Below are 23052 nucleotides of genomic sequence, written 5' to 3' on the forward strand. Positions count from 1 at the left end.
GAAAACAGTTTAGCTCGTTACAGAAGCTACAAAACTGACTTTCCTTTGAGCAGATTGAGTTTCTGGAGCATCACATTTGTGGGGTCAATTAAACGCTCAAAATGGCCAGAAAAAGATAACTTTCATCTGAAATTCGACAGTCTATTCTTGTTCTTAGAAATGAGGGCTATTCCACAAAATTGTTTGGGTGACCCCAAACTTTTGAACGGTAGTGTATATACTGTAGATACATGATATATTGATGCTGTGGGGAAAAAATAGTATTTGACCCCCTGCTAATTATAGGTTTACCCTCTTACAAGTGTATGAAAATTTTTTATGGTAGTCTTATTGTACCAGAGACAAGTTTAAATATAAATCTAGAAAAACTAGCAAGAATTGTGAGCCATTCAAGACCAGTTATGTGTTAATGAAGCACACAAATCAGACATTTCCTTTTAGGAAAGTAAGATTGACACAAGACTGGAATGGGCTACAAGACATCAACAAAAAGCTTGGTGAAAAAGAGACCACTATTGGAAAAAATTCAAGATATTAGTCAATCATCCTCACTTTTGGACCAGCCCAGAATTACAAGGAAGGATCTGGTTAATGATGGCCACACTTAAAATACAGGAAATTTAGGGGGTACAAGCAGGTCCCCTTTGTAAAGGCGTAAACTTAAAAATCATCAGGGGATCAAATGTATGTGTTTTTGTATGAGGCCTCTTAGATCTCCTAATCTGTTAATCTTAAACTTCTTTGTCCTTGTGGTCCTCAGGACTCCGTCAAAGCAAAAGAGTCCCGACACAGAGAAGGAGATTGACATTGTGGAACTGCTTAGGAATGTGGACCCCAAAGAGTACGAGAAATATGCTCGCCTGTACGGTATCACCGACTACCGAGGCTTGTTGCAGGCCATCGAACAGCTCAGGCAGGAGAAAGCGGACGAAAGTGAAAGACTGGTAAGAGTGACAGTTGGCTGACAATGGGATGCAAAGGAAGAACAGCAAGTAATAATTGTGGCTATTGTTGTTGTCAGGAATTGGAACGTACACCAAGAGAGACCGACGAAGACATGGCACGACTAGTGGCCGACCTGCAGAAAAGGATGGAGAGGACCGAGGTTAGTCTACCGCTGCAGCAGTGGCTTGTCTGTAGCCCAAACATGTTACAGCATCAAATTGCTAACAAGATGAATTCTATTGTGCCATCTGCAGCCTGTCACTGTAGTGAAGGACATCTCGGATCAGTCAGTCATGGCCGACAACACGGCGATGTTTGAGTGTGAGATCACGATCAACTACCCTGAGATCAACCTGTCGTGGTACAAAGGCACCCAGAAACTGGATACCAGTGCCAAGTACGACATCAGCGTCAACGGCGATTGCCACTTGCTAAAAATTAAGCAGTGCCGGATGTCTGACCAGGGCAACTACAGGGTGGTGTGCGGACCACATATCTCCAGCGCCAAGCTCACCGTCATGGGTCAGTACTCTACCTGGTCTTGATCAGTTATAACAGCCTACAGCAATGGTCTCCAATAGGTAGCGCAAGAGCTACCGGTAGCTCGCCACCGGATTTTAGGTAGCTCACCAAAGCGTCAAAAAATATTTGCTTATTAGTATTTAATTATTTATTCAATTCAGACAATGTGCCTCTACTTAATGACACACTTCCACAAAATAGTATAAGACAGTGGTTCTCATACTTTAGTCAACAAGTACCACCTCAGAAAACACTTGGGTCTCCAAGTACCACCATAATGATCACCATTAAAATACAATAGTGTGGTAGGCCTAAATATTTATTAAAAACAAGGGTATTTTAGTATATTTGATATTTTGGCCACTGTAACATTACAAACAGTTTGAACAGTAACACTGTGTTTGGATATTTGACTAAGTGATTCTATGGCGTGCCACTAGTGGTTTTAGAATCACTGGTGTAAGACAATGACTGCACTTTCATTTTGTCAAAGTAGCTGTAATTGTAATGAAGGTTGGCGAACCCTGGTCAACAGTTTGTACATGTGTGTATGAATAATCACAACACATGAAACTATACAATAAAATGAATAATATCCTAAAAGATAAGGCGCAGACATGCTAACGCATTCTTGACTTTTTTTCCACATTTGATGTCCTTTTTGCCCACTGACAGGATCCTTGTGGTTTTGTTCTTTCAGAGGCCGAGGTGGAGAAGCACCTGCAGGACACGTCGGGTAAGGAAGGCCAGTCGTGCGTCCTGTCTTGTCAGTTGTCCATCCCTAACGTAGAAGCTCAGTGGTTTAAGAACGGCCAGCAGTTAGAGATGAAGGGAAGGTTTACGTCTGAGGTCAAACACAAAGTTCAGAAGCTTTATATTAGAGACCTGAAGAACGACGACCAGGGTCGATACACCTGCAAGTACAAGAACCTGCAGTCCTCAGCAGACCTCTGGGTGGAAGGTTTGTACCAGGAAACCTTCTTGACTTTGTTCTGGATGCTTTTTCACTAACCCTCTTCTGACATCTCCTCATCAAACCCAAACTAATTTGGGACTTTAGTTTCTTTATCATCCTCTTTCTGGGAGTGTTTCTTTCTTCCTTAACATCAATACTTTCAACATCCTCCCATTAGTTGTCTTCTTCCATCTACCTCGACTCGACTCCATCAGTACGTCATCCTAACATCCTCTGATGGCCCTTCCTAACCTTCCTGTGGATGTTGTGTCTTTCACATTTCTTTCCGGTGCCTTCTCAGCTGTGACAAACGTGTTCACATCTTTGTCCCTTTTAGTCGAACAAATTCATTTCACCAAACGCATCCACAATGTCGAAGTCAGCGAGCGACAGTCGGCCACATTCGAGTGTGAGGTGTCCTTTGACAACGCTATCGTGTCGTGGTACAAAGACACCTGGGAACTGAAAGAATGTCCTAAGTACAACTTCCGAAGTGAGGGCCGAAGACATTTCATGGTCATACGAAACGTGACCATCGATGACGAAGGTGCGTAGAGAGCGCCACAGCAGCCCGTCATGTTATTCTTTTGAGTTTTTTCATGACTGAAGTTTTCATGGTCGTCCCATGTAGGCGTGTACTCTGTGATTGTGAGATTGGAGCCCAGAGGAGAGGCTAAGAGCACAGCTGAGCTTTATTTATCTGGAAAAGGTACAGTTGATAGTCAGCTGCCACCTTTAGATTGACTCTCTTTTAGTTTTTAACGCCTTCTCCGCTCTTCCCCCTTTCTCAGAGATCCAATTAGCAATGGTCCCCTTCGGTAAGTATTTTCCTTTTGAGAACAGTTAGGAGTATTTTAGAAGATGGGGTGTTTGTCTTTTTTTTAGTGAAAATATTTCCTTTTTATGGTTACTAACAAAAACAAGTGTCTTTGTTAAGTTCTTGATGGAAACGTCAACATTAGAATATTATGCCAACTGTGTTGTGTCAGACCAGAGGCACTGGAACTTCTCGCAGCTTGCACATTAGCTAGAAGCTAGCAACTCTTGAGCACTTTTTGTAGTTATCTGTTTTTTTGACTTTTTGAATGTTTTTGTCTTTGTACTATTGGCAGAGTAGATTTTTGGAATACTTTACTTTGACAATCGAGAGATTTGTAACAGTCAGTCTAAAAACAGAGGTAGGTAGAGTAGCCAAAAATTGTATTGAAGTACAAGTACTGTTACTTTAGAGAAATCTGACTCAAGTGAAAGTAAAACATAGCCGTTCAAATATTTACTTGTGTAAAGTAAGTCGTTAGATAGTGGAAAAAACCTTCTGATTTATTTTGCAGCTATTTTCTAATGGTACAGTACTTGCATAACAACCATAGTTGGTGCGTGTGTGCCTGTGCGTGAGAAACAGAAACACTGCTACAATGTGTAGCCTACTAGGAATGATGCACATTTTACTTATGATGATATAACAGAGCTAATGTCAGCATAAGCACAGGTAAAAGATAGAAAAACATCTACAACTTACGGCAAGGTGGTTTCTCTCATTGCAAGTGGAATGCTTATAGGCTGAAAAGTGAATATTTATATTTACATTGATGACAGCGCATGACATTGCTGTTATTTTTGTAGTTTGTAAAGTAAATATTGATTGTTCGTTGCTGTCAGTTTCTTCATTGCTACGGGCCTTTTTCCTTTTTACAGTAATGCTGACAGTATTTTCAAGCTCTGTTGGATTGGTAAAATGCACTCAAACGTTATATTCAGGCAGTGATCAGAATGAAACTCAAATTCAACAGAGTAAAAGTAGCATTTCCTCTTCACAAAAATACTCAAGTAGAGTAAAAAACCATGTTGCATTATAGCTTCTCTGACAAGTACAATTTATCCAGGAAGTTACTAAAGTAAATGTAACCGAGTTACGACCCACTTCTGTTTAAACGTCATGCTAGCTTAATGTTCCCCGAGCTTTACAGTTTTGGCAGATTTGGGGGCACACATGCAGGTGCACAGGATAGCGGACTGTATTGCAATCTATCTTTCGAAGTGAGATTTCACAGACTTTTTATAATAGAAGGAAATAGAAAGAATCCAAATGAATCCATAGATCAATCCACCATACCCGCTTTCCTTAAAGGGGAACTGCACTTTTTTTGGAAGTTTGCCTATCGTTCACAATCCTTATGAGAGACAAAAAGACAAAAGTTTTGTTTTTGTTTTCTTCACATTCTAACGTATAGAAATCGGCTCGTTCTTGGTGGCTAGCAATGCAGTTAATGGGAGCAATCCGTTCTACCTCTAAATAACTTTTAAAATGCATTCAAAATCAACAATCAACAATACTTCATTTACATTCCGTAACCTGTATAAAAACCAAGCTGTAGTGACATTGTTATTGTAAGAGCAAACACTGAAGAACTATTTTTCTAATTGATACTGACTGAAAAACATGAACAATCATATTACAGTATCTGTAAAGTATTAGCCCACATTTCATAATTTGTTTGTACACAGCGTATGTACTGTACTATATGGTGATGCGCTTCATGTATCATGATCAATAGTAAAGTGACTTACTCGATGGACAGTTGTCCGTTTGGTCCAGCTGGCCTTGGATGTTTCCAGTTGATTTGGGTAAACAATCCATTAATTCGGCATAGCTTGGCCCAGAGTTCCAGATTTTCAGCGTGACCATTGCGCACTCTCTCAACTTCTGTCTACTCCAACGTTTCAGCCTCTTCTTCGTGCTTGCTTCTATAAGCAGCTCTGTATATTTACTTTCCAAAAGATAAGGTTGTGAATCCTCATTTGTCCAAAAATAGTCGTCTTCATTGTCTTTTACAAAGTCTGGCATGATTAGAAAACACTCTTGCGTTTGATTCTGGGAGTAGGAACAAATTTGTTGCAGGAAGACGAAAGTGTGCTGCTATGGGAACGGTAAATATTGTACATATTATATATTGTTATGATTGTGTCTGTTATTACATTATATACAGTTTAGCAGCGTGTATTTAAAATGTTGATGGAGGGTTTTGAAAAGACGCGTGTTCTTGTCTCTCATATTGATTGTGAATGATTCCCCAAAATGTCTACTTCCCCTTTAAAGTAATGGTAGAGGAGACACTGTAGCTGTAGTAAATAAGTCACTTTCTACAGAAGTTCATTATTATAAAGATTGTCCAGGGTGATCCTACCTTCACCCTTAATCTAGCTGCTCTTCTGAGAAAGAAAGCTTTTTTTCTGTAATGAAACAAATTACTTCATTTGGCTGTAGATGTGCAAGACTCGTCAGTTCAGAGGCCCGAGGAGCCCTCGCCAATAGAGATTCAAGGTAAGCCAGAGCGCAGTGTTCAACGCCACGACCACTGGAGTTGAGAATAATGTCAGTGTCTTTTGTCTCCTAAAGAATCAGCCGAATTCTATCAATACACAGAAGATATTGAACATACAGGTATTCCTGTTCATTCTTATTCAAATAATTGTCTTTGCGAGAAATATTTTACCAGCCACTAATCCAGGGGCATCCATACTATTTCCACTGAGTAAGTAAGGAAGCATGTAGTGAATTAAAGGGTGTGGGGGCTCCTTTGTTCAAAATGTACTTGATTTATCACAATAATATCAAATCATTGTGGGAGATATGATGTTGTTAAATTGGTGTAAAGAAGTAGCAAGCCTACGTCTCAGCATTGTGGCCTTGGTGACGGAAGGACCCTATTGAAACGGTTTCTCCTCATTGTTATTCTTTAGTAATATTGTTTTTTTTATTTACAATTTGAAACAATGCAGAAGTCCGCAAAGAAGTAGGGACAAGTGCAGCCTATTTAATCCTGCCATCTTACATGCAAGTACTGATCATAATAAAAAGATAACATAAATCGTCAAATAGTTAATTAAATAAACAAATAAGAACGGGACAAGCAGTAGAAAATGGATAGATGGATAATTAGTTAATTATTGAGTAGAGTTATTAATTACTATTATTGTTTACAACTATTATTACTATTCCGGCAACTAAATCAGCTGTTTAAGGGTTTTAACTAAATAATTTGACCATTAAAAAAGTGTATCCTGTTGAAAATTATTTACATGATGCACAGATATCTTCAAAGACTACACTCTTTTTCTTTTCTTTTTTTTTTTTTTTTACCAAATACCACCTCGGAATAAATTTGGCTCTCCAAGTCCCACCCTAATGACCAACATTTAAATACAGTAGCATGGTAGGCCTAAGTATTCATTAAAAACAAGACAGAGGCTTTATTTAACAAGTATATTTAATATTTTTGGCCACTTTAACATTACACACAGTTTGAACAGTAACACTGTGTTTTAATACAGGAAAATAAAACACTGTACTTTAATCAAATGATTCTTTGGCGTACCCCTAGATGGAGCCCGCGTACCACTAATGGTACACATACCACAGTTTGAGAATTACTGCTATAAGACACAGAGGTAGCTGGCAATTTTAGTTTGCAAGTGACATTTTTCCATCGTGTTTATTTTTCTCTGTGCAAATAGATAGATAGTACTTTATTGATTCCTTCAGGAGAGTTCCCTCAAATGGCCGCCAGGCCACACTTTGGGAGCCACTGCCCTCAAGGATCCATGTCATCTTTGCATGCTAAGTCACAGGATTGGATCTGTCCTATACACTGTACTGTATGTGACGTTCTTTTGTAGACACTTTGCTCTACGATCTTTTTTGTTGTATATTGTACTGCAAAACCACCCAAAAAGTCATACAATCCCTTGTATTGACCATGCAGTCACTAATGCATGAATCGCATAAAATCAATGTTTCATTACTAATAAATGACTCTTTCTTTGTTTCTCATCACTAATGTTGTTTTTGTCCCGTCTCCTCCCACACCCATGTGGCTGTCTTCATGTTTAAGTGTGTGAGATTGTGTTGATTGGACCTGGAGACACATGTTGAGGTCTTCATTCTGTCTCCCTAAGCTTCCTGTTGTTTATCACTTTCCATTTCAAGTGTCCAACGTTTGACTTGTTCACTCTTAGAGTCAGGTTCCTCTCCCTGAGGTTGTTCGGATGCATAGAACTGACCCATTGTGATTCCAAACAACTGATCATGCTTCTCTGTGTTTCCCACCCAACAGTTGTCCAGGAGACAGTGGAGTCCCATGAAGTGGGAGTGGAAGTGATAGAGGAAAAGCATTTCGAAGGTACCAAAGATTTAGACGTTTTCCTGTGTACTGCAGATTTCTCACAGACTTGGTAGTCCTGCCCTTTGCTATAAAATCTTCTGAAAGTGTCTCATTCTGCTCTCCGTCCTATTTCTAAACTTGTTCTTGTCTCTGTTTTTGTCACATTCTTGTCCTCTTTCTGTCTGAAACTAACATGATGAGTTTCTCTTAAGTGACCAAAGACGAGGAGCAAGAACTCAAGGTGGCGGCAGCTAAGAAGAAAGAGGCGCCACCTAAAGGTACCGTCATGCATGGCGGTTAACTTTGTACCCAAACAGTCAGCTTGTCTGTGTTTTACCTGGTGTACATGAGAGGCTTTGTAGTGCCTGTTGTACATGAGAGGCTGTGTTGTACCTGGTTTACCCGAGAGCCTGTGTTATACCTGGTGTATTTGAGAGGCTGGGGCTGGGGCCATACTGTAGAGGATTGACTGAACTGTTGATGTTGCAGTGAATCTTCTGAAAGTGTCTCATTCTGCTCTCCGTCCTATTTCTAAACTTGTCCTTGTCTCTGTTTTTGTCACATTCATGTTTTCTTGTCCTCTTTCTGTCTGAAACTAACATGATGAGTTTCTCTTAAGTGACCAAAGACGAGAAGCAAGAACTCAAGGTGGCGGCAGCTAAGAAGAAAGAGGCGCCACCTAAAGGTACCGTCATGCATGGCGGTTAACTTTGTACCCAAACCGTCATCTTGTATTTTTTACCTGGTGTACATGAGAGGCTTTGTTGTGCCTGTTGTACATGAGAGGCTGTGTTGTACCTGGTTTACCCGAGAGCCTGTGTTATACCTGGTGTATTTGAGAGGTTGGGGCTGGGGCCATACTGTAGAGGATTGACTGAACTGTTGATGTTGCAGTGAATCTTCTGAAAGTGTCTCATTCTGCTCTCCGTCCTATTTCTAAACTTGTCCTTGTCTCTGTTTTTGTCACATTCATGTTCGCTTGTCCTCTTTCTGTCTGAAACTAACATGATGAGTTTCTCTTAAGTGACCAAAGACGAGGAGCAAGAACTCAAGGTGGCGGCAGCTAAGAAGAAAGAGGCGCCACCTAAAGGTACCGTCATGCATGGCGGTTAACTTTGTACCCAAACCGTCATCTTGTCTGTGTTTTACCTGGTGTACTTGAGAGGCTTTGTTGTGCCTGTTGTACATGAGAGGCTGTGTTGTACCTGGTTTACCCGAGAGCCTGTGTTATACCTGGTGTATATGAGAGGCTGGGGCTGGGGCCATACTTTAGAGGATTGACTGAACTGTTGATGTTGCAGTGAATCTTCTGAAGGTGTCTCATTCTGCTCTCCGTCCTATTTCTAAACTTGTCCTTGTCTCTGTTTTTGTCACATTCATGTTTTCTTGTCCACTTTCTGCCTGAAACTAACATGATGAGTTTCTCTTAAGTTACCAAAGACGAGGAGCAAGAACTCAAGGTGGCGGCAGCTAAGAAGAAAGAGGCGCCACCTAAAGGTACCGTCATGCATGGCGGTTAACTTTGTACCCAAACCGTCAGCTTGTCTGTGTTTTACCTGGTGTACATGAGAGGCTTTGTTGTGCCTGTTGTACATGAGAGGCTGTGTTGTACCTGGTTTACCCAAGAGCCTGTGTTATACCTGGTGTATATGAGAGGCTGGGGCTGGGGCCATACTTTAGAGGATTGACTGAACTGTTGATGTTGCAGTGACTAAAGAACCAGTGGAGAAGAAGCTTCCTGTGCTTTCAGTCCCAGAGAAGAAAGTTCCTGCTGTTAAAGGTAGACTTTGACTTCGTGAGAGACTGTTTTTACATCCGTGATCTCTAACATGTCTAACTCTATCTTCAAAGAACCAGAGGAGCCCAAAAAGCCAGCTCTTCCCTCACCACCGCTGGAGCCCAGTGTGCCAAAGAAAGGTACTTTTAGCACTCTTGCTCCCTACTGTTGCTTGGGGTCCCCTAAAGGTGGTCTCTCACTTCTTGTTAGCCATCTGGCTTCAGTTGTGTTGTTTGTCCTTGGTGTTGCAATCGTCACTCTTTAGGGTGCTGTCCCAACCTTTGCACATGCACCCCATCAGTGTGTGCTAACCTTAGATCATGTTTGTGTTGCTCACCTGAAGATGAACCCAAACCTCAGGCACCAGCAGAGCCTAAAAAGTCAGTGCCTGTTGCTAAGCCTAAACCTGAGGCCAAGGTTGTAGCAAAGGCTGAGCTGGAGCCGGAAGCTAAGCCAGTACCGTTGAAGAAACCGACATCGCCACCTCCCAAAGGTACTCTCTTTCTTTTCTGGACAGTTTTCTACTTTGTTTGTGTGCGTCTTTGCTTCTAAAATGGTAGCTCATCTTTGAATCGAATACTTTGAATGTTGCTTTAAGTCCCGGAAGAACCTACCAAGATAAAGTCAGAACTTGAACCTGAAACACCAAAATCCGAGCCAGAAAAAAGAAAACCTCAAGTAGGTAAACCTGAGGAACCAGTGCTTTTGGTGCCACCCAAACCAGAGCCTGTAATGAAAAAACATGAAGCACCAGAGACTAAGTTTTTGAAAGTAGAACCACCTGCACCAAAAGAACCTGCCAAGAAAGGTACACTTCATCAACCGTTGGTCTTCTCTTTGTCTTCTTAAGTCTTAACTGCCTGTCTTGTCTCCTTGAGATCATAACGTATATAATGTAAGATTTCATTTCAAAGTGCCAGAGGAACTAGCCAAGAAGAAGGCTGCTGCAGTCCCGCAGAAGGTTGACAAAACAGAAACACAAACACCACAGAAGAAGCCTCTGGTCACAAAAGGTACTTGAAACTCAGCGGGTTGTCAATCATCCAAATCATCTCTCTCTAGGAACTCAGTCTTAAAGGCATTTTAAATGCTGGTTGTGTGTTTGACACAGCTAACCTCTGCATCTCTAAGAGAAGTTGTCCATTGCGTACAGTAGATCTCAGTGTGCCATTACACGTTTGTGTGCCCTCTTTATATACTTCTTTCAATGGTGTTCTTTCAAGTTCCCGTGGAAGCAAAAATTGCAGAAGAACCAAAAGCAGTCAAAAAGGTAGAAGCTGCTATTGTTCCACCCAAACAAGAGCCAGCAGAGCGTGAAATAGGTACATTGATGTTGCTTACTCACTTGAGCTTGAACGTCTATTTCTGTTTAAATTCTGCTTGTATGAGGACAGCCTCATGATATATTTTATCTTTAATATTAACTTTAACTGTGACTATAACCTGATGTCTTTGTGTGAGTGTGTGCGCCAGCACGTTCTATTGCTCTTCATGTGCTCCGCATGTTGTTCTTCAAACCTTCAAGATTTGGAGCCCAAACTGGATCTTGTATGTGAAGATGAGGCCGCACCTCGAAAACAACCTCAGAAAATGCTGAATGAGGTTGTGATATCAATGACTGAAGCAGATAGCTTTCCTCCTGAGAAAGTAAATGAGAAGATTTCAGAGAAAACACATGAGAAAATACCAGAGAAGCTTCCAGATAGAAAACCTGGGAAAATACCTGAGAAGCTTCCAGATAAAATACAAGAGAAATTACCTGAGAAGCTTCCAGAGAAAATACAAGAGAAGGTACCTGAAAAGCTTCCAGATAAAACACATGAGAAAGTACCAGAGAGGCTTCTAGAAACAAAACCTGAGAAAGCACTCAGGAAGCTTCCAGGGAAAACGCATGAGAAAGTATCAGAGAAGCTTCCAGATAGAAAACCTGGGAAAATACCTGAGAAGCTTCCAGATAAAGTACAAGAGAAATTACCTGAGAAGCTTCCAGATAAAATAGAAGAGAAGGTACCTGAAAACCTTTCAGATAAAACACATGAGAAAGTACCAGAGAGGCTTCTAGAAACAAAACCTGAGAAAGCACTCAGGAAGCTTCCAGGGAAAACGCACGAGAAAGTATCAGAGAAGATTCCAGATACCAAACCTGAGATAGTACCTGAAATCCTTCCAGATAAAATACATGAGAAAGTACCAGAAAATATTCCAGTTAAAAAACCTGAAAAAGTACTTGGGAAGCTTCCGGAAAAAACACATGAGAAAGTACTAGAGAAGCTACCAGAAATAAAACCTGAGAAAGTTCCTCAGAAACTTACAGAGAAAATACATGAGAAAATACCTGATAAGCTTCTAGATAAAATACCTGTACCTGAGAAAGTACCTGAGAAGCTTCCAGTTAGAGAACCTGAGGAAGCACCCAAGAAGCTTCCAGAGAAAACACATGAGAAAGTATCAGAGAAGCTTTCAGAAGGAAAACCTGAGAAAGATCCAGAAAAGCTTCCAGATCAAACATGTGGAAAAGAACCAGAAAAGCTTCCAGATAGTAAACCTGAGAAAATACCTGAGAAGCTTCCAGAGAAAACACATGAGAATCTTCCAGATAGAAAACATGACAAAGTACCAGAGAAGCTTCCAGATAGAAAACCTGACAAAGTACCGGAGAAGCTTCCAGGGAGAAAACCTGAGCAAATACCTCAGAAGCTTCCAGATAAAACACATGAAAAAGTATGTGAGAAGCTTCCAGATAAAACACCTGTGAAGCTTCCAGATAGCAAACTTGAGGAATTACCTCAGATGCTTCCAGATAAAACACACAATAAAAAAACAGAGAAGCTTCCTCAGAATGCTGATACAGTTCGGACACCCCAGAAAATGGGGGAAGAAGTCTTTGGCAAAGTGTCTGAAAAGGTTGCTGAAAAGCTTCCGAGAAAGCAACCAGAGAGCAGCGTTTTTGAGAAGAAGCCTATTCGGGTTACCCAAAAAGCAAAAGAATATGAGGTGGTTTCTATGTTGAAACATGAGAAGGTTTCCAAGGAACATTCCGATGAAATGTTCTTTGGAGTTGTTGAAATGAAGCAGGAAGTAGTGGAACATTCAGCCACAGGTACAGCAAAGGCAAAACTTCTTCTATTTTTTCCCTCTTCTTCATGCATGCTATATCATATCTACTTTTAAAAGTAGAAACCAGCCTAAACTAAACTCTTCCGTAACATCTGACTCACCTCTGGTTTTGACAGCTGTTCGTCTGCTCTTGAGTTTGTGGCCTTTGTTTGTCTATTTATCTTGTCTCATCTCTTCTTCCTTCTGCAAACACACTGTCTTGGATAACAAACCTGTTTGGCATTGAAGAAATAGAAAGGATTGCAAAGATTCAACTTTCAGAGGTTGAACAAGAGAAGGAGAAAGTCTCTCCACAAGAACAAGGTATCCAGCAATTTAAAATTTGACGAACAATTAAGAAATATGACCTGAAGTATTCACCGTCAGTTGTTGTTGTGTTGTTGTGCCTAACACTTATGTGTGTGCTCTGTCGTCACTTCTTGGCGCCGCCGCATGACGCCTTGTCTTCCTCTTTTTGCCTCAGTGAGGTTCTTTGAGATTGAGGCGCAACAGGAAGTTTATCATGTGACCGAGAAGGTGTCTCCCACAGAGAGGCTACTGCCAAATGAGGAGATGGGAGAACCAGCCCAAGTGTCGTACGAGAGGCCTGTGTCCCCTGTAGGCCACATGAAGGTTTCGTTGTCTCAGGTGGAAGTCTTGACTGAGATGCTGACACAAAGAAATAAAATGTCTGAACTGCGAGGCGAGATGACTGACATTACCATCAGTAAGGAGAGCGAAGTAACTCCACAACCAATCAAAGATATAACTGTACAGGGCGCCCAGGAGTCTAAAAGTGAGAAAGCTCCAGAGAAGGAACCTACAAAAGATAAACAAATGACACTATCAAGAGATGAGGGGAAAGACACACACCTGTCGGGCAAAAAGCAGAAGACAGTCAAGAAAGAAAGCAGGTCAACTGTTCAAAGAGAAAGGAAGGGCAAAACTGCAAGAGATGACACACACACAACATTTCAGACTTTCCAAGGCAAACAAGAAGTAGAAGAAGAGACCATTTCAACTTCTTTGGAGGACAAACAAAGGCAAACTCCAAAAGAGAGTCTTGTCGTTGAGCACAGCGACATCATTGCTGACGGGTTAAAAGATGAACATTCAGCACTGATCCACAAGTCAGCTAAGAAACATGAGTTACCTAGGAAGAAACAGGAAAAAAAAGTAGCATCTGACAGGCTTATTGACAATACTTCTCAATTAGAAGCAGAAATGTCAGTGTCTGACATCCCGCCTCAACAGACCAAAACCACAGTGCGTGACCAAACTCTAAGAGAAGAATCAAGTCCTCAAATAGAAATCACTACCCAAAAGAAACCTTCAATCATCACCAAGAAAAGAGAAGAGAAGGAAGAAGTACCTAGCGAAGCTACTCCCAGAGGTACAGTTTGGGTAGTCTTCATGTGCAACCACCAGAAGCCATTACTTCAACCTCATCCCATCACTCTGTCTTCCACATTGTCCTAATTTTTTTTCACACAGAAGCATCTGTCTTTCTTGCTTTCATCCCCCTTGAATATTAATATCTTGCGTTTTTTTGTTGTTAAAGAAGCCACGGTGTTGCCTATCCATCTGGAGATGCTGGAAAGAGGAGCTGAGAGAGGTAGAGCAACAACAATGTCCGCATTTAGCGTGTTGTCTTTTTGTCCACTCATACTAAGATGTCTGTGTTGTCTTGTCCTAATCTCTTGGCACCGCCCCATGGTGCTTTCATTTAACTTTACCCCACAATCCTCCTCCTCTAGTGTCTGTGAAAGAAGCACAAAGTAAGGTGCCCGGCAGCTTCTTGTCTGAGACAGCACCTCATGTCCACATGGGAGAGGCAAGAGAAGAAGAACATGACAAAAAGGACAGAAACTCGGAAGCTGGAGGCGAACAATCTGTTACTGATGGTTCTGAGACACAGGCCTTTCAAACAGAGTGTAAAGAACTAGCTGAAGTAAAAAAGCATAAAAGTAAAAGTGCCTTTGTTAAGAAAATGCCATCACCAGCTTTACCTGTAGAGAGCATTAAAAAAACAGTAGAAGTTAAAAACAAGGAATGTGGAAAGGAGCTAAAACAAGTGGAACATTGTGGAGAACATTGGTTCAAATTCTCAGATAGACATGAGAGGAAGTTGACAGCTTTGCCTGACAACAATTTTCTGAATATAGTCACACAGAGACACAAACCTGACAGACCGCCTTCAGTTAGTCCTCTTTTAAAGTCCAAACACCAGGACGGCAACTCTACTACTGTTAATAGGTGTGGAGCATTAGCACCTGTATCCCAGCTAGCATATCTAAAAGCAGTGGAGGATGAGGAGGATAAAAAACAGTTAGAAGAAGCCATCAAGGATAAAGGGTTAGAAGATGTTATCTTCAAGTTAAACACTGCTATAAAACAAAGGCAGGACACTGAATTAAAGAGGATTAAAGAGCTTCTTCCAACAGACGCAACATCAGAATTTTCTCACGCTGACGAAATACAGACACCAACAGAAGCTAAAAATGACTCTACTCAATCTAACGTTATAGATCTTAGTGCATCAAGTAAAGACCTTGTAAAACCGACAAGATTAAACAGAAGTGAGGAAGAACGTTCCTTATCATTTCTCACAAAAGGAAATACACATTTAGTGAGGAAGCCCTTAGTGAAAGACTGTGTCACAGTCAAATTGGATCAGCAGGAGACTAGCACCAAAGCACAGCAGCTAAAATATGAAACCATCAACTTCAGTCCTCTCAAAGATTCCGAGTCGACAGCCAGAAGTGTGGGAATAAAAGTATTGGATCTGAATTTGGAAAGTTTTTTAGATAATTCTCCAAAGGTCTTCACAACACTGAGGGAGAGAAAAATTGATACTGTCAAAACTAAAAAGGTTATAGACGAACAAATCCCATCAACCCTAATTTCATCTGATTATTCAACACCCAACACACTTACAACACCTCTTCTGTCTGACACAGTATCAGAAAAACTGACATCATCCACAAAGCCACAAAGGAAACCCACTGAGAGTATTGAACCAGAGCAGCTGACCATGAGCACAGCTCAAGACAAAATATTTGAAGTTGCTTCACCTTATCAGGCAGGGTCAACAGGGTTCTTGTCTGAGGACACCTGTGAACCTCCAGAAGAGGGAATACAAAATGTTTCTCACACAGATTCAACATCCTCACAGGTACAACATGGAGCTTTTCCTGTAAGTGACACAGCTGTTACTGGCCAAACATCACTGACAGGGGTCAATGGTGCAAAACAGACTCACTTCGTTGAGAAGATATTTAATCAGAAATCCAATAGAATAATCTCAAGTTCATTGGTAGAGCCAAAACAATCCATGGAGGTGAGCTCCACTATGTCTTTTGAGGCGCCTTTGAAGAACAAAGAGCTACTGGAAGAAACTTTACCAATAGTTTATCCTTATATTGATGAGCATATAACTGAACAGGGGCAGAAACACATCCAGAATGTTGATCAACCGATTGCATCTGAAAAAGCTGCCAGCCTGAAAAAAAGTCAGCCAGTGACCGTTCCAGAGGAGTATGTTAGATCTCAGAAGCTTGAGAAGACGTCGTCTGTAGTGAAAGTGGTAGCTGAGAGTACACACCCAGAGAAATTTGAAGGGGAAAAATATAAACAGAGCTTAGTTTCACCTGCAGAAAGAATGACTAAATTAAGTGCAGTTCTACCAGACCAAGATAGTCATATTCCAGGGGAAATTGAGCTGGAGAATGTTAAAGTGACTGAAAGAAAAATGACAAACATTCAGAAGGAAAAGGCGCAAAGATGTCTCGCTGCTGCTGAGAACAACAGAAGTCAGGAGTCAGAAGCAAAGGACAGATACATCAGTCCAGGCAAACGGAAGAAATCAGCAGGTCAGTGTTCCTCTGCAGGTAAAAAAACATGTGAGTCAAATAAGACTGAGGATGAACTGAGTGTGGTCCAGTCTTATATAGTAACAGAAAAAGAAGACAATGCAGGCTTTTCTTCTTCAGGTGGACAACAGCAAATAGGACAAAGAACACCAGTGATGGAGGTGGTGTCTCCTCAATCTTTAACTGTTGAGGATGGAAGGTTTATATTAGGCAGTCTACAGATGGCCAGCAGGACAGATCAGGAACACATCAGTGAGCCCGGGGAGATTTTTCAAAATATGCAAGTGTCTGTGACAACCAGAGAAGGCTTTATTTCATCTAACACCGTCACAGCTAAAGATCATATAGAAGACAAAAAAAAAGGAGCTAGTTCAGATACAGATAATATAATTAAGCATGCAAATGCACTAAAGCCATCTATGTATCAACACTCTCTGACAATGAAAGAATCCCCGGAATACTTACTTATACAGGACTCCCTAATTCAAGCACAGAGGACTACCATACAGAAGCACATTGATGTCCAGCCCAGAGTTTCTCTGAATGGAGAGATGATAAAAGCAGAGACACCGGTGGAAGAACATACCTCCAAGCCAGAAAATCTCTTAATCAAGGAAGAAGCTCCTAAAACATTAAATATGCCATCTGATTACAGATCAAGATCCCTGAAAGAGAAAAGACAAAGTTTAAACAAAGCAAAACACATATCTATAGAGCAACAGCAAAGCGATACCATCATGGTTCAAGATGAATATGATCACACTTTGGAGAGAAAAAAAGAAGCCATTAGAATACTACTTTCAGAAGTGCCAGCGTCTTCCGATCCTCTCAAAGACAAACAAGCTGTTGAAGGCGATGCCGTAGAATACGCAACTAAAAAAGATGTCCTTCATAGCTTGACAGAGGCAGAATTGAAGCAGGGAATAGAAATAAAACGTTCTGAGACACCTGTGCTGGATGTTCTATGTCAGAGAAAACTGATCATGGAAGGAGAAACACTGTTAGATAGTCTACAATGTCAGAGCACCCCTGAGAGTCTCATCCAAGGTAAAATGGAGAAATTAAAGACCTTTTGCACAACACACTCAACTACCAACATTGCAGACACCAGTCATACAGATACAAGAAAAAAAATAAGTCGAGAGCACATTCAGTCACCAGTAGCTGCTAAAATAGAAGCCAAAGACAAGGAGAGAGTCAAAACCGTTTCTGTTGAGGTAGTACGATTAGATAAAAGACCACAAGTAGGAATAACACCTAAAGACTTAGGGCAGCAGAAATGTGCAAAAGAAGAGGAAATTAAAACAGAAACAGTGAGAGGAGACAAAACCAACAGAGACGCTTCTAAGATAGGTCAATCAGTGTTCAAAGAGCAGACAAAAGTAGGTTCAATTGTTATAGGGGAACGTGACATACCAAAGTCACAATGTGAGAAGGATTCAATGGCCAATGTCAGGCAACCTTCAGTAACAGATGAAACCATACCAAAGATGGTTCGGTCAGAGGTTGGCCTTGCTGCCTTAGGGGGAGAACCTCCGCGGCAAGCTGAAACCCAAAGAAAAAAGGGGCAAGCAGTGGTTGAAGAAAAAAGGCTTTCGTCTCTGGGCGAGAAGGAAAATGTTGCCAGAGGTACAGAATAAAAAGTGTGACGTGTCACCGATCACGTGTTTTTGACCTGAGCACAAGTCTTTGTGTAGCACATATGTGTTCCATCAGCGGACGTCATTTGTTCATCTTTTCAAGAGGACGTCATGTCACATCACCCATTTCGTTTGAGCACAAAACTTGTGTCAACCCAAACAGATTGGTGTTGGCTTATTTAATTCTTAATTTGTTTAATTTGATTTCTTCTCACATCACCTATGTTCATCTGAGAAAAGTACAAACCAAGCACACTAACCTCTTCAGTGTCTGTCTGTTCGGTTGTCAGGTTTTGTTGTGCTAAGCTCTTGGTGTCAATCTTGTTGACGCTCTTGGTGTCAATCTTGTTGACACTGTTTCATTTATTTTCCAAGCTTCAGTAAAGGAGCCACAGCCAGAGCCCAAAAAAACACCAGCGAAGCCTGCTGCTCCCCAAGAAGGTACCATCCTCTTGAATGTCACTGTTAAGCAAGCGTAACATTTTCAAAAAAGCTCTCTGCACAAAAAGTTGAGCGGTAGAATGCTTTGAAGATGTCGATTTGTGCAATGACTTTATTTACGTTGTACTTGAAGTGAGCAAAGCAACAAAACCATTTGAAGACAAAATGCCTGACGGTGAGCAGCTGGAAATAGGAATTACCAAACCAGGTATCGAAGAACTCTTAGATTACTCTTGTAATGGCTTCTCATTACTAACAACCTGTGTGTTGATTTTACTGCAATGTCTGATCTTTTTCTACATCGAAAGCAGTCATGCCTGTTGTAAAGGCTGAAGAGTCAACCGTGAAGGTTGTGGAAGAAGTAAAAACTGTCAGAGTGGATAAAGTGGCACCTGAGACAGGTAGACATGTTTGTTGGACCACTGAAACGGTGTTCATTCCTATTGGCCAATGTTGTTTTACAGTTTTTGTCTTGTTTTTATTGTCCAACTTAAGTATGTCACTTTTTGTATTGGACAACTTTGTCATTGACATTGTGCGATGTCACAATGTTTGACAGTGTATTTATCTCAGGCCTCTAAGGTACACATAAAACTACCTAATCAAATAAGAAATTAAATAACAACTGTTTTAACCCTTGCATTAGATCAAACCAAGGGACCTGTTCAAGCACCGGCAGGAGTCAAGAAAGGTAGGAAGAACACACACCCCAAATATTTTAAGTACGTATTACATTTCACTTTCAGAGAGACATTTTTTCTTTTATAAACTCTTTGTATGTGTCTGTGTCCCTGTCCTTTATCGTGTATGTTGTTTGTCTGGTGTACTTTGACTCTTGACGTCTGGTAATTCAAACCTCGGCTGCCAAAAAAACAGCTCTACTCAAAAAAGTTCAAGTTCATGAGGAAGAGACAGGGGCTTTTGAGCTACCCTCTCTGAGGAAAGCCACCCCAATCACAAAGCAAGAAGAAGAGCAAGAGCTGGAAATTATCAAACTGAAGAAGATTCCATTTGTTCCACCCAAAGTGTCAGAGAAGGAGCAGGAGTCTCAGAAAGCTACCAGGACCACACAAATAGACGTGGTTGAGATGGTGCATGAAGAACAGACAGCAAAAGTTGATGAAGATACTGAACATCAATGGAGCCCACAGAAAGATACTCCAAAAGATAAGTCAGATGAAACAATTTTCTGGGAAAAAATTCCCAAAGTTCCACTGGAAGAGGAACCAGCCCATCCTGAAGCTGCCTTGAAAAAAATAAAAAGACTGCCTTTAGATGAAAAAGAACCAGAAGTTGTCAAACTAAAACCCTTTGAGAAGCCGGTTAAAGTGACGGACGCACCTGAGAAGAAAGATACAGAAGAGGCCAAAGCACTTGCAAAGGTAAAGAAGACACCAACTCAGCAGCCGGATGCAGAGTCTGTCACGCTTAAGCCCTTTTCAGTCCCTTCAAAAGAAGCTGCCAAGCCTGAAAAGAAGATTGCAGAGGTCAAAGACAAGAAACCAGCTGAAGACCTTCGTCAGATTTCTCAAGCAGAGGAGAAGCCAGAGATGTTAAAGGAGGCCGAACCAGTTCCAGGGAAGAAGATTGATTCCCAAGTTCCAGTGAAGAAAGCAGACGAAGTTAATGAGGAGCCCAAACCTCTGAAACAGAAGAAGACAGTCACACCAAAGAAAGACCAAAAAGAAGAGGTAGCTTTGACACCTTTGGAGCAACTCAAAAAGGTCCAACTAAAAAAGACACCATCACCAAAAGTTGACAAGCTTAAACAAGCTGAAAAGGCTGAAAGGAAGCTGAGTATGGACCTCAAAAAGACTCTTAAAACAGCTTCACCTAAGGACTCTATAGAAGTCATTAAAAGAGATAAGGTAACCAAAAAGCCATTGCAGGAGGATCGAGAACCAGCAAAGCCTCCAAAAGAAAAAATTCCTATTATGAAAGAAGTTTCTCCTGGAGCAGTAGAGATAAAGAAAGTAGCCACACAGCCAGAAGAGGAGGTGTCCGAGCAGGACTTTAGGGTGGAAAAAGAGGCAGAGCCGGTGGAGGAAGAGGCCTGGGGCTGGGAACTCGTTCCTCAGGAAAAGGCTGAAGACTGGGAAGGTGAAGTGGAAGAGGGCGCTCTGGAGGTTCCAGGGGTGGCCAAGAGAGGTGAGACGATGGAGGCGGGACATTTGGGAAGAGCCACCATTCATGCACGGAGTAATCTTAATTCATTGCCATGGTTGTGCCTCCATCCCTCATACTGCTCACACGCCATACGTATGTTTTCTTCATGGTGATCCTCACAACACTCTTCATGCTGCAATGACATTCCTGTGTGTCAAACATATTCTTGTGACATGTGTCACATTTCCATTTCCATTTGTGTTGTGTCATCAATGTCATGTCCTAATGATACATTCTTCATTTTGTGAATTTCATAGTCACCATCACGCTAAATTGTCCAATTCAGGTCAGTCATTTAAATTTGTGTTCTGTGTTACAAGCTCATGTCATGTGTTTCTAAACAGAGGGACAACCAGCTGAAGAAGCAGGACGAGGAAGGGGCCGAGGTATCAAACGTGAGTATTTTTGTTGCTGACATTTTTTCAGAGAAATGGGCCTTTTCTAAAGGTATCTTTTCCTCTTTGTCTTTGATTTGTGTTTTAGTCAAGAAAACACCATCGCCAGGTGAAGGCAGGGGTCGGGGCCTCAGGCCTGCTGGAAGAGGACCTACTCCTCCAGAGGAACCTTTTGGTGGATTCAAGCTGAAAGCCGTCCCGTTGAAGTTCATCAAGAAGCTTCAGGACATCGTTCTGAAAGAGGCTGAGTCTATCGGATCGTCAGCTTTGTTCGAGTGCCTAGTCTCGCCATCTACTGCTGTCACATCATGGATGAAAGATGGAAACAACCTGCGCGAGAGCCCCAAGTACAAGTTTACATCTGATGGCAAAGATCGCAAGATGAACATCGTCGACGTCCAGTTGTCAGACACCGGAGAATACACCTGTGTAGCCAAGAACGCTGGCAAGGAAGTCAACTGCTCCGCCAAGCTAATTGTTGAAGGTGCATACTGTAGTTCCTCCTCTCATATTCTGTTGAACTTTTCCTGTAATGATATTTTAGGACTTGTAAAGGCTTGAAGCAGAATCTGTCAGGACCTCAAATGTATCTGTTGCTGTCTCTAGAGCTTCCTGTGAAATGGATCCATGAATTGGAGCCAGAGACTTCCGCTGTAAAGACACAGCCGCTCTACTTGACCTGCGAGTTGAACAAAGAAAGAGACGTGGTCTGGAAGAAGAATGGTGAGGTCGTTAAGAGAGAAGCTAACAAGATCCAGATCAACATTATAGGAATGCAGCATGGAATAACCATCCAGAACTGCATTGAAAACGACGCTGGTACATACTCATGTGAAGTGGCAAATCAGGAGGAACTGAAGACGTCAACAAATGTGAAAGTGACTGGTGAGGGTTTTAATTTCTATCATGAACTGAGCTGCTAAGCATAAATGATGGCATCTAACAATACAACAAAGTCTCACCTAGTTATGTTGTTTTCCACTTCTAATGAAAGGGGCAGGAAACAATTCAACCTACCTTGTTCTTTTTTTATTTTTATACTCACAATGATGTGTTACAATCTAAATGTGTCATCTGGATCAAACAGAGATCATCAAAGATTGGATTGTGAAGCCTCTGAGAGATCAGCATGTAAAACCGAAGGCCAACGCCACCTTTAAATGCCAGCTGTTCAAGGACACACCCAACTGGAAGTGGCGAAAAGGAGAGAACGATCTGCCTCCCTCTGACAAGGTGGACATCAAGCAAGACGGAAAGGATTTGGAACTGACCATAAAGAACTGCCAGCCTGATGACGTGTCCGAATACTCCGTGGAGGTGGAGGGGCGTGTTTACAAAGCCAAACTGACGCTAGGAGGTTCGGGTCTTGTTTGCGTTATATGCCATTTTGTTTTGTGCTTAATTTTACAACTTGCCTTCTCTCAGAGCGTGAGGCAGAGATCCTGAAGCCTCTGGCTAGCGTGGAAGTGATGGAGAAGGAAGATGCTTCGTTTGAGACGGAAATATCTGAGGAAGATGTTCCAGGAGAGTGGAAGCTCAAAGGGGAGCTTCTGACAAGATCCCCAGTAAGACTATTTAGATTATTTTCTCTTCTGAACACTGATCTGTATAGGCTTACTCTAACTTTTTTCTTTCCTCAGACTTGTGAAATCCAAACAGAGCGTGGCATACGCAAGATCACGCTGAAAAATTGCCAACTGGACCAGGCTGGTGAAGTGTCCTACCAGGCATTGAACGCTTTAACAAGCGCAATGCTCAGTGTTAAAGGTAAGCAGGTACTAGTGGAATCTTGGATGGAAGCCGCTGCCATTCGTTGTCTTTTTAAAGCACAAGCTGTACGATTAAAGGAGTAAAGTCCACCAGGAATGCAATAAAATGAGACATGTGTGGACTTTAGGTCTTTATCGATAGGCCGCTCAAAACCAGGGAGGACAATGAAAGTGGCATTACTGCACAGATCCCTATTTTTATTTCCCCGTATTATGTTGTTTACTTGTGTCTGTTTACAGTTTAGTCTGCTTCTGTCCAGCCATATGTGATGGTTTGATTTGGTTTGGTGTTAGATGTCGTGTTTAGACTAC

The 23052-nt window shown here is 41.5% G+C and overlaps 1 protein-coding gene across 1 annotated transcript in view; it reads left to right on the forward strand.

Moving 5' to 3' along the window:
• ttn.2 (titin, tandem duplicate 2) overlaps positions 1–23052 on the forward strand; it is a 216303-nt gene that overhangs the window by 75517 nt on the left and 117734 nt on the right. The window contains 32 exon segments of the mRNA XM_062061968.1: positions 761–944; positions 1022–1105; positions 1200–1467; positions 2168–2428; positions 2760–2969; positions 3054–3131; positions 3214–3240; positions 5688–5744; positions 5820–5864; positions 7537–7602; positions 7797–7862; positions 8204–8269; positions 8609–8674; positions 9016–9081; positions 9293–9364; positions 9436–9501; positions 9705–9854; positions 9960–10043; positions 10612–10683; positions 10887–12461; positions 12942–13850; positions 14019–14072; positions 14215–14391; positions 15418–16329; positions 16450–16581; positions 19287–20558; positions 20921–20971; positions 21060–21455; positions 21578–21856; positions 22059–22328; positions 22397–22536; positions 22612–22738. Coding sequence (XP_061917952.1) covers positions 761–944; positions 1022–1105; positions 1200–1467; positions 2168–2428; positions 2760–2969; positions 3054–3131; positions 3214–3240; positions 5688–5744; positions 5820–5864; positions 7537–7602; positions 7797–7862; positions 8204–8269; positions 8609–8674; positions 9016–9081; positions 9293–9364; positions 9436–9501; positions 9705–9854; positions 9960–10043; positions 10612–10683; positions 10887–12461; positions 12942–13850; positions 14019–14072; positions 14215–14391; positions 15418–16329; positions 16450–16581; positions 19287–20558; positions 20921–20971; positions 21060–21455; positions 21578–21856; positions 22059–22328; positions 22397–22536; positions 22612–22738 — 8282 coding nt within the window.

The sequence above is a fragment of the Entelurus aequoreus genome, linkage group LG10, assembly GCF_033978785.1.
Source record: "Entelurus aequoreus isolate RoL-2023_Sb linkage group LG10, RoL_Eaeq_v1.1, whole genome shotgun sequence".
NCBI lineage: Eukaryota > Metazoa > Chordata > Actinopteri > Syngnathiformes > Syngnathidae > Entelurus > Entelurus aequoreus.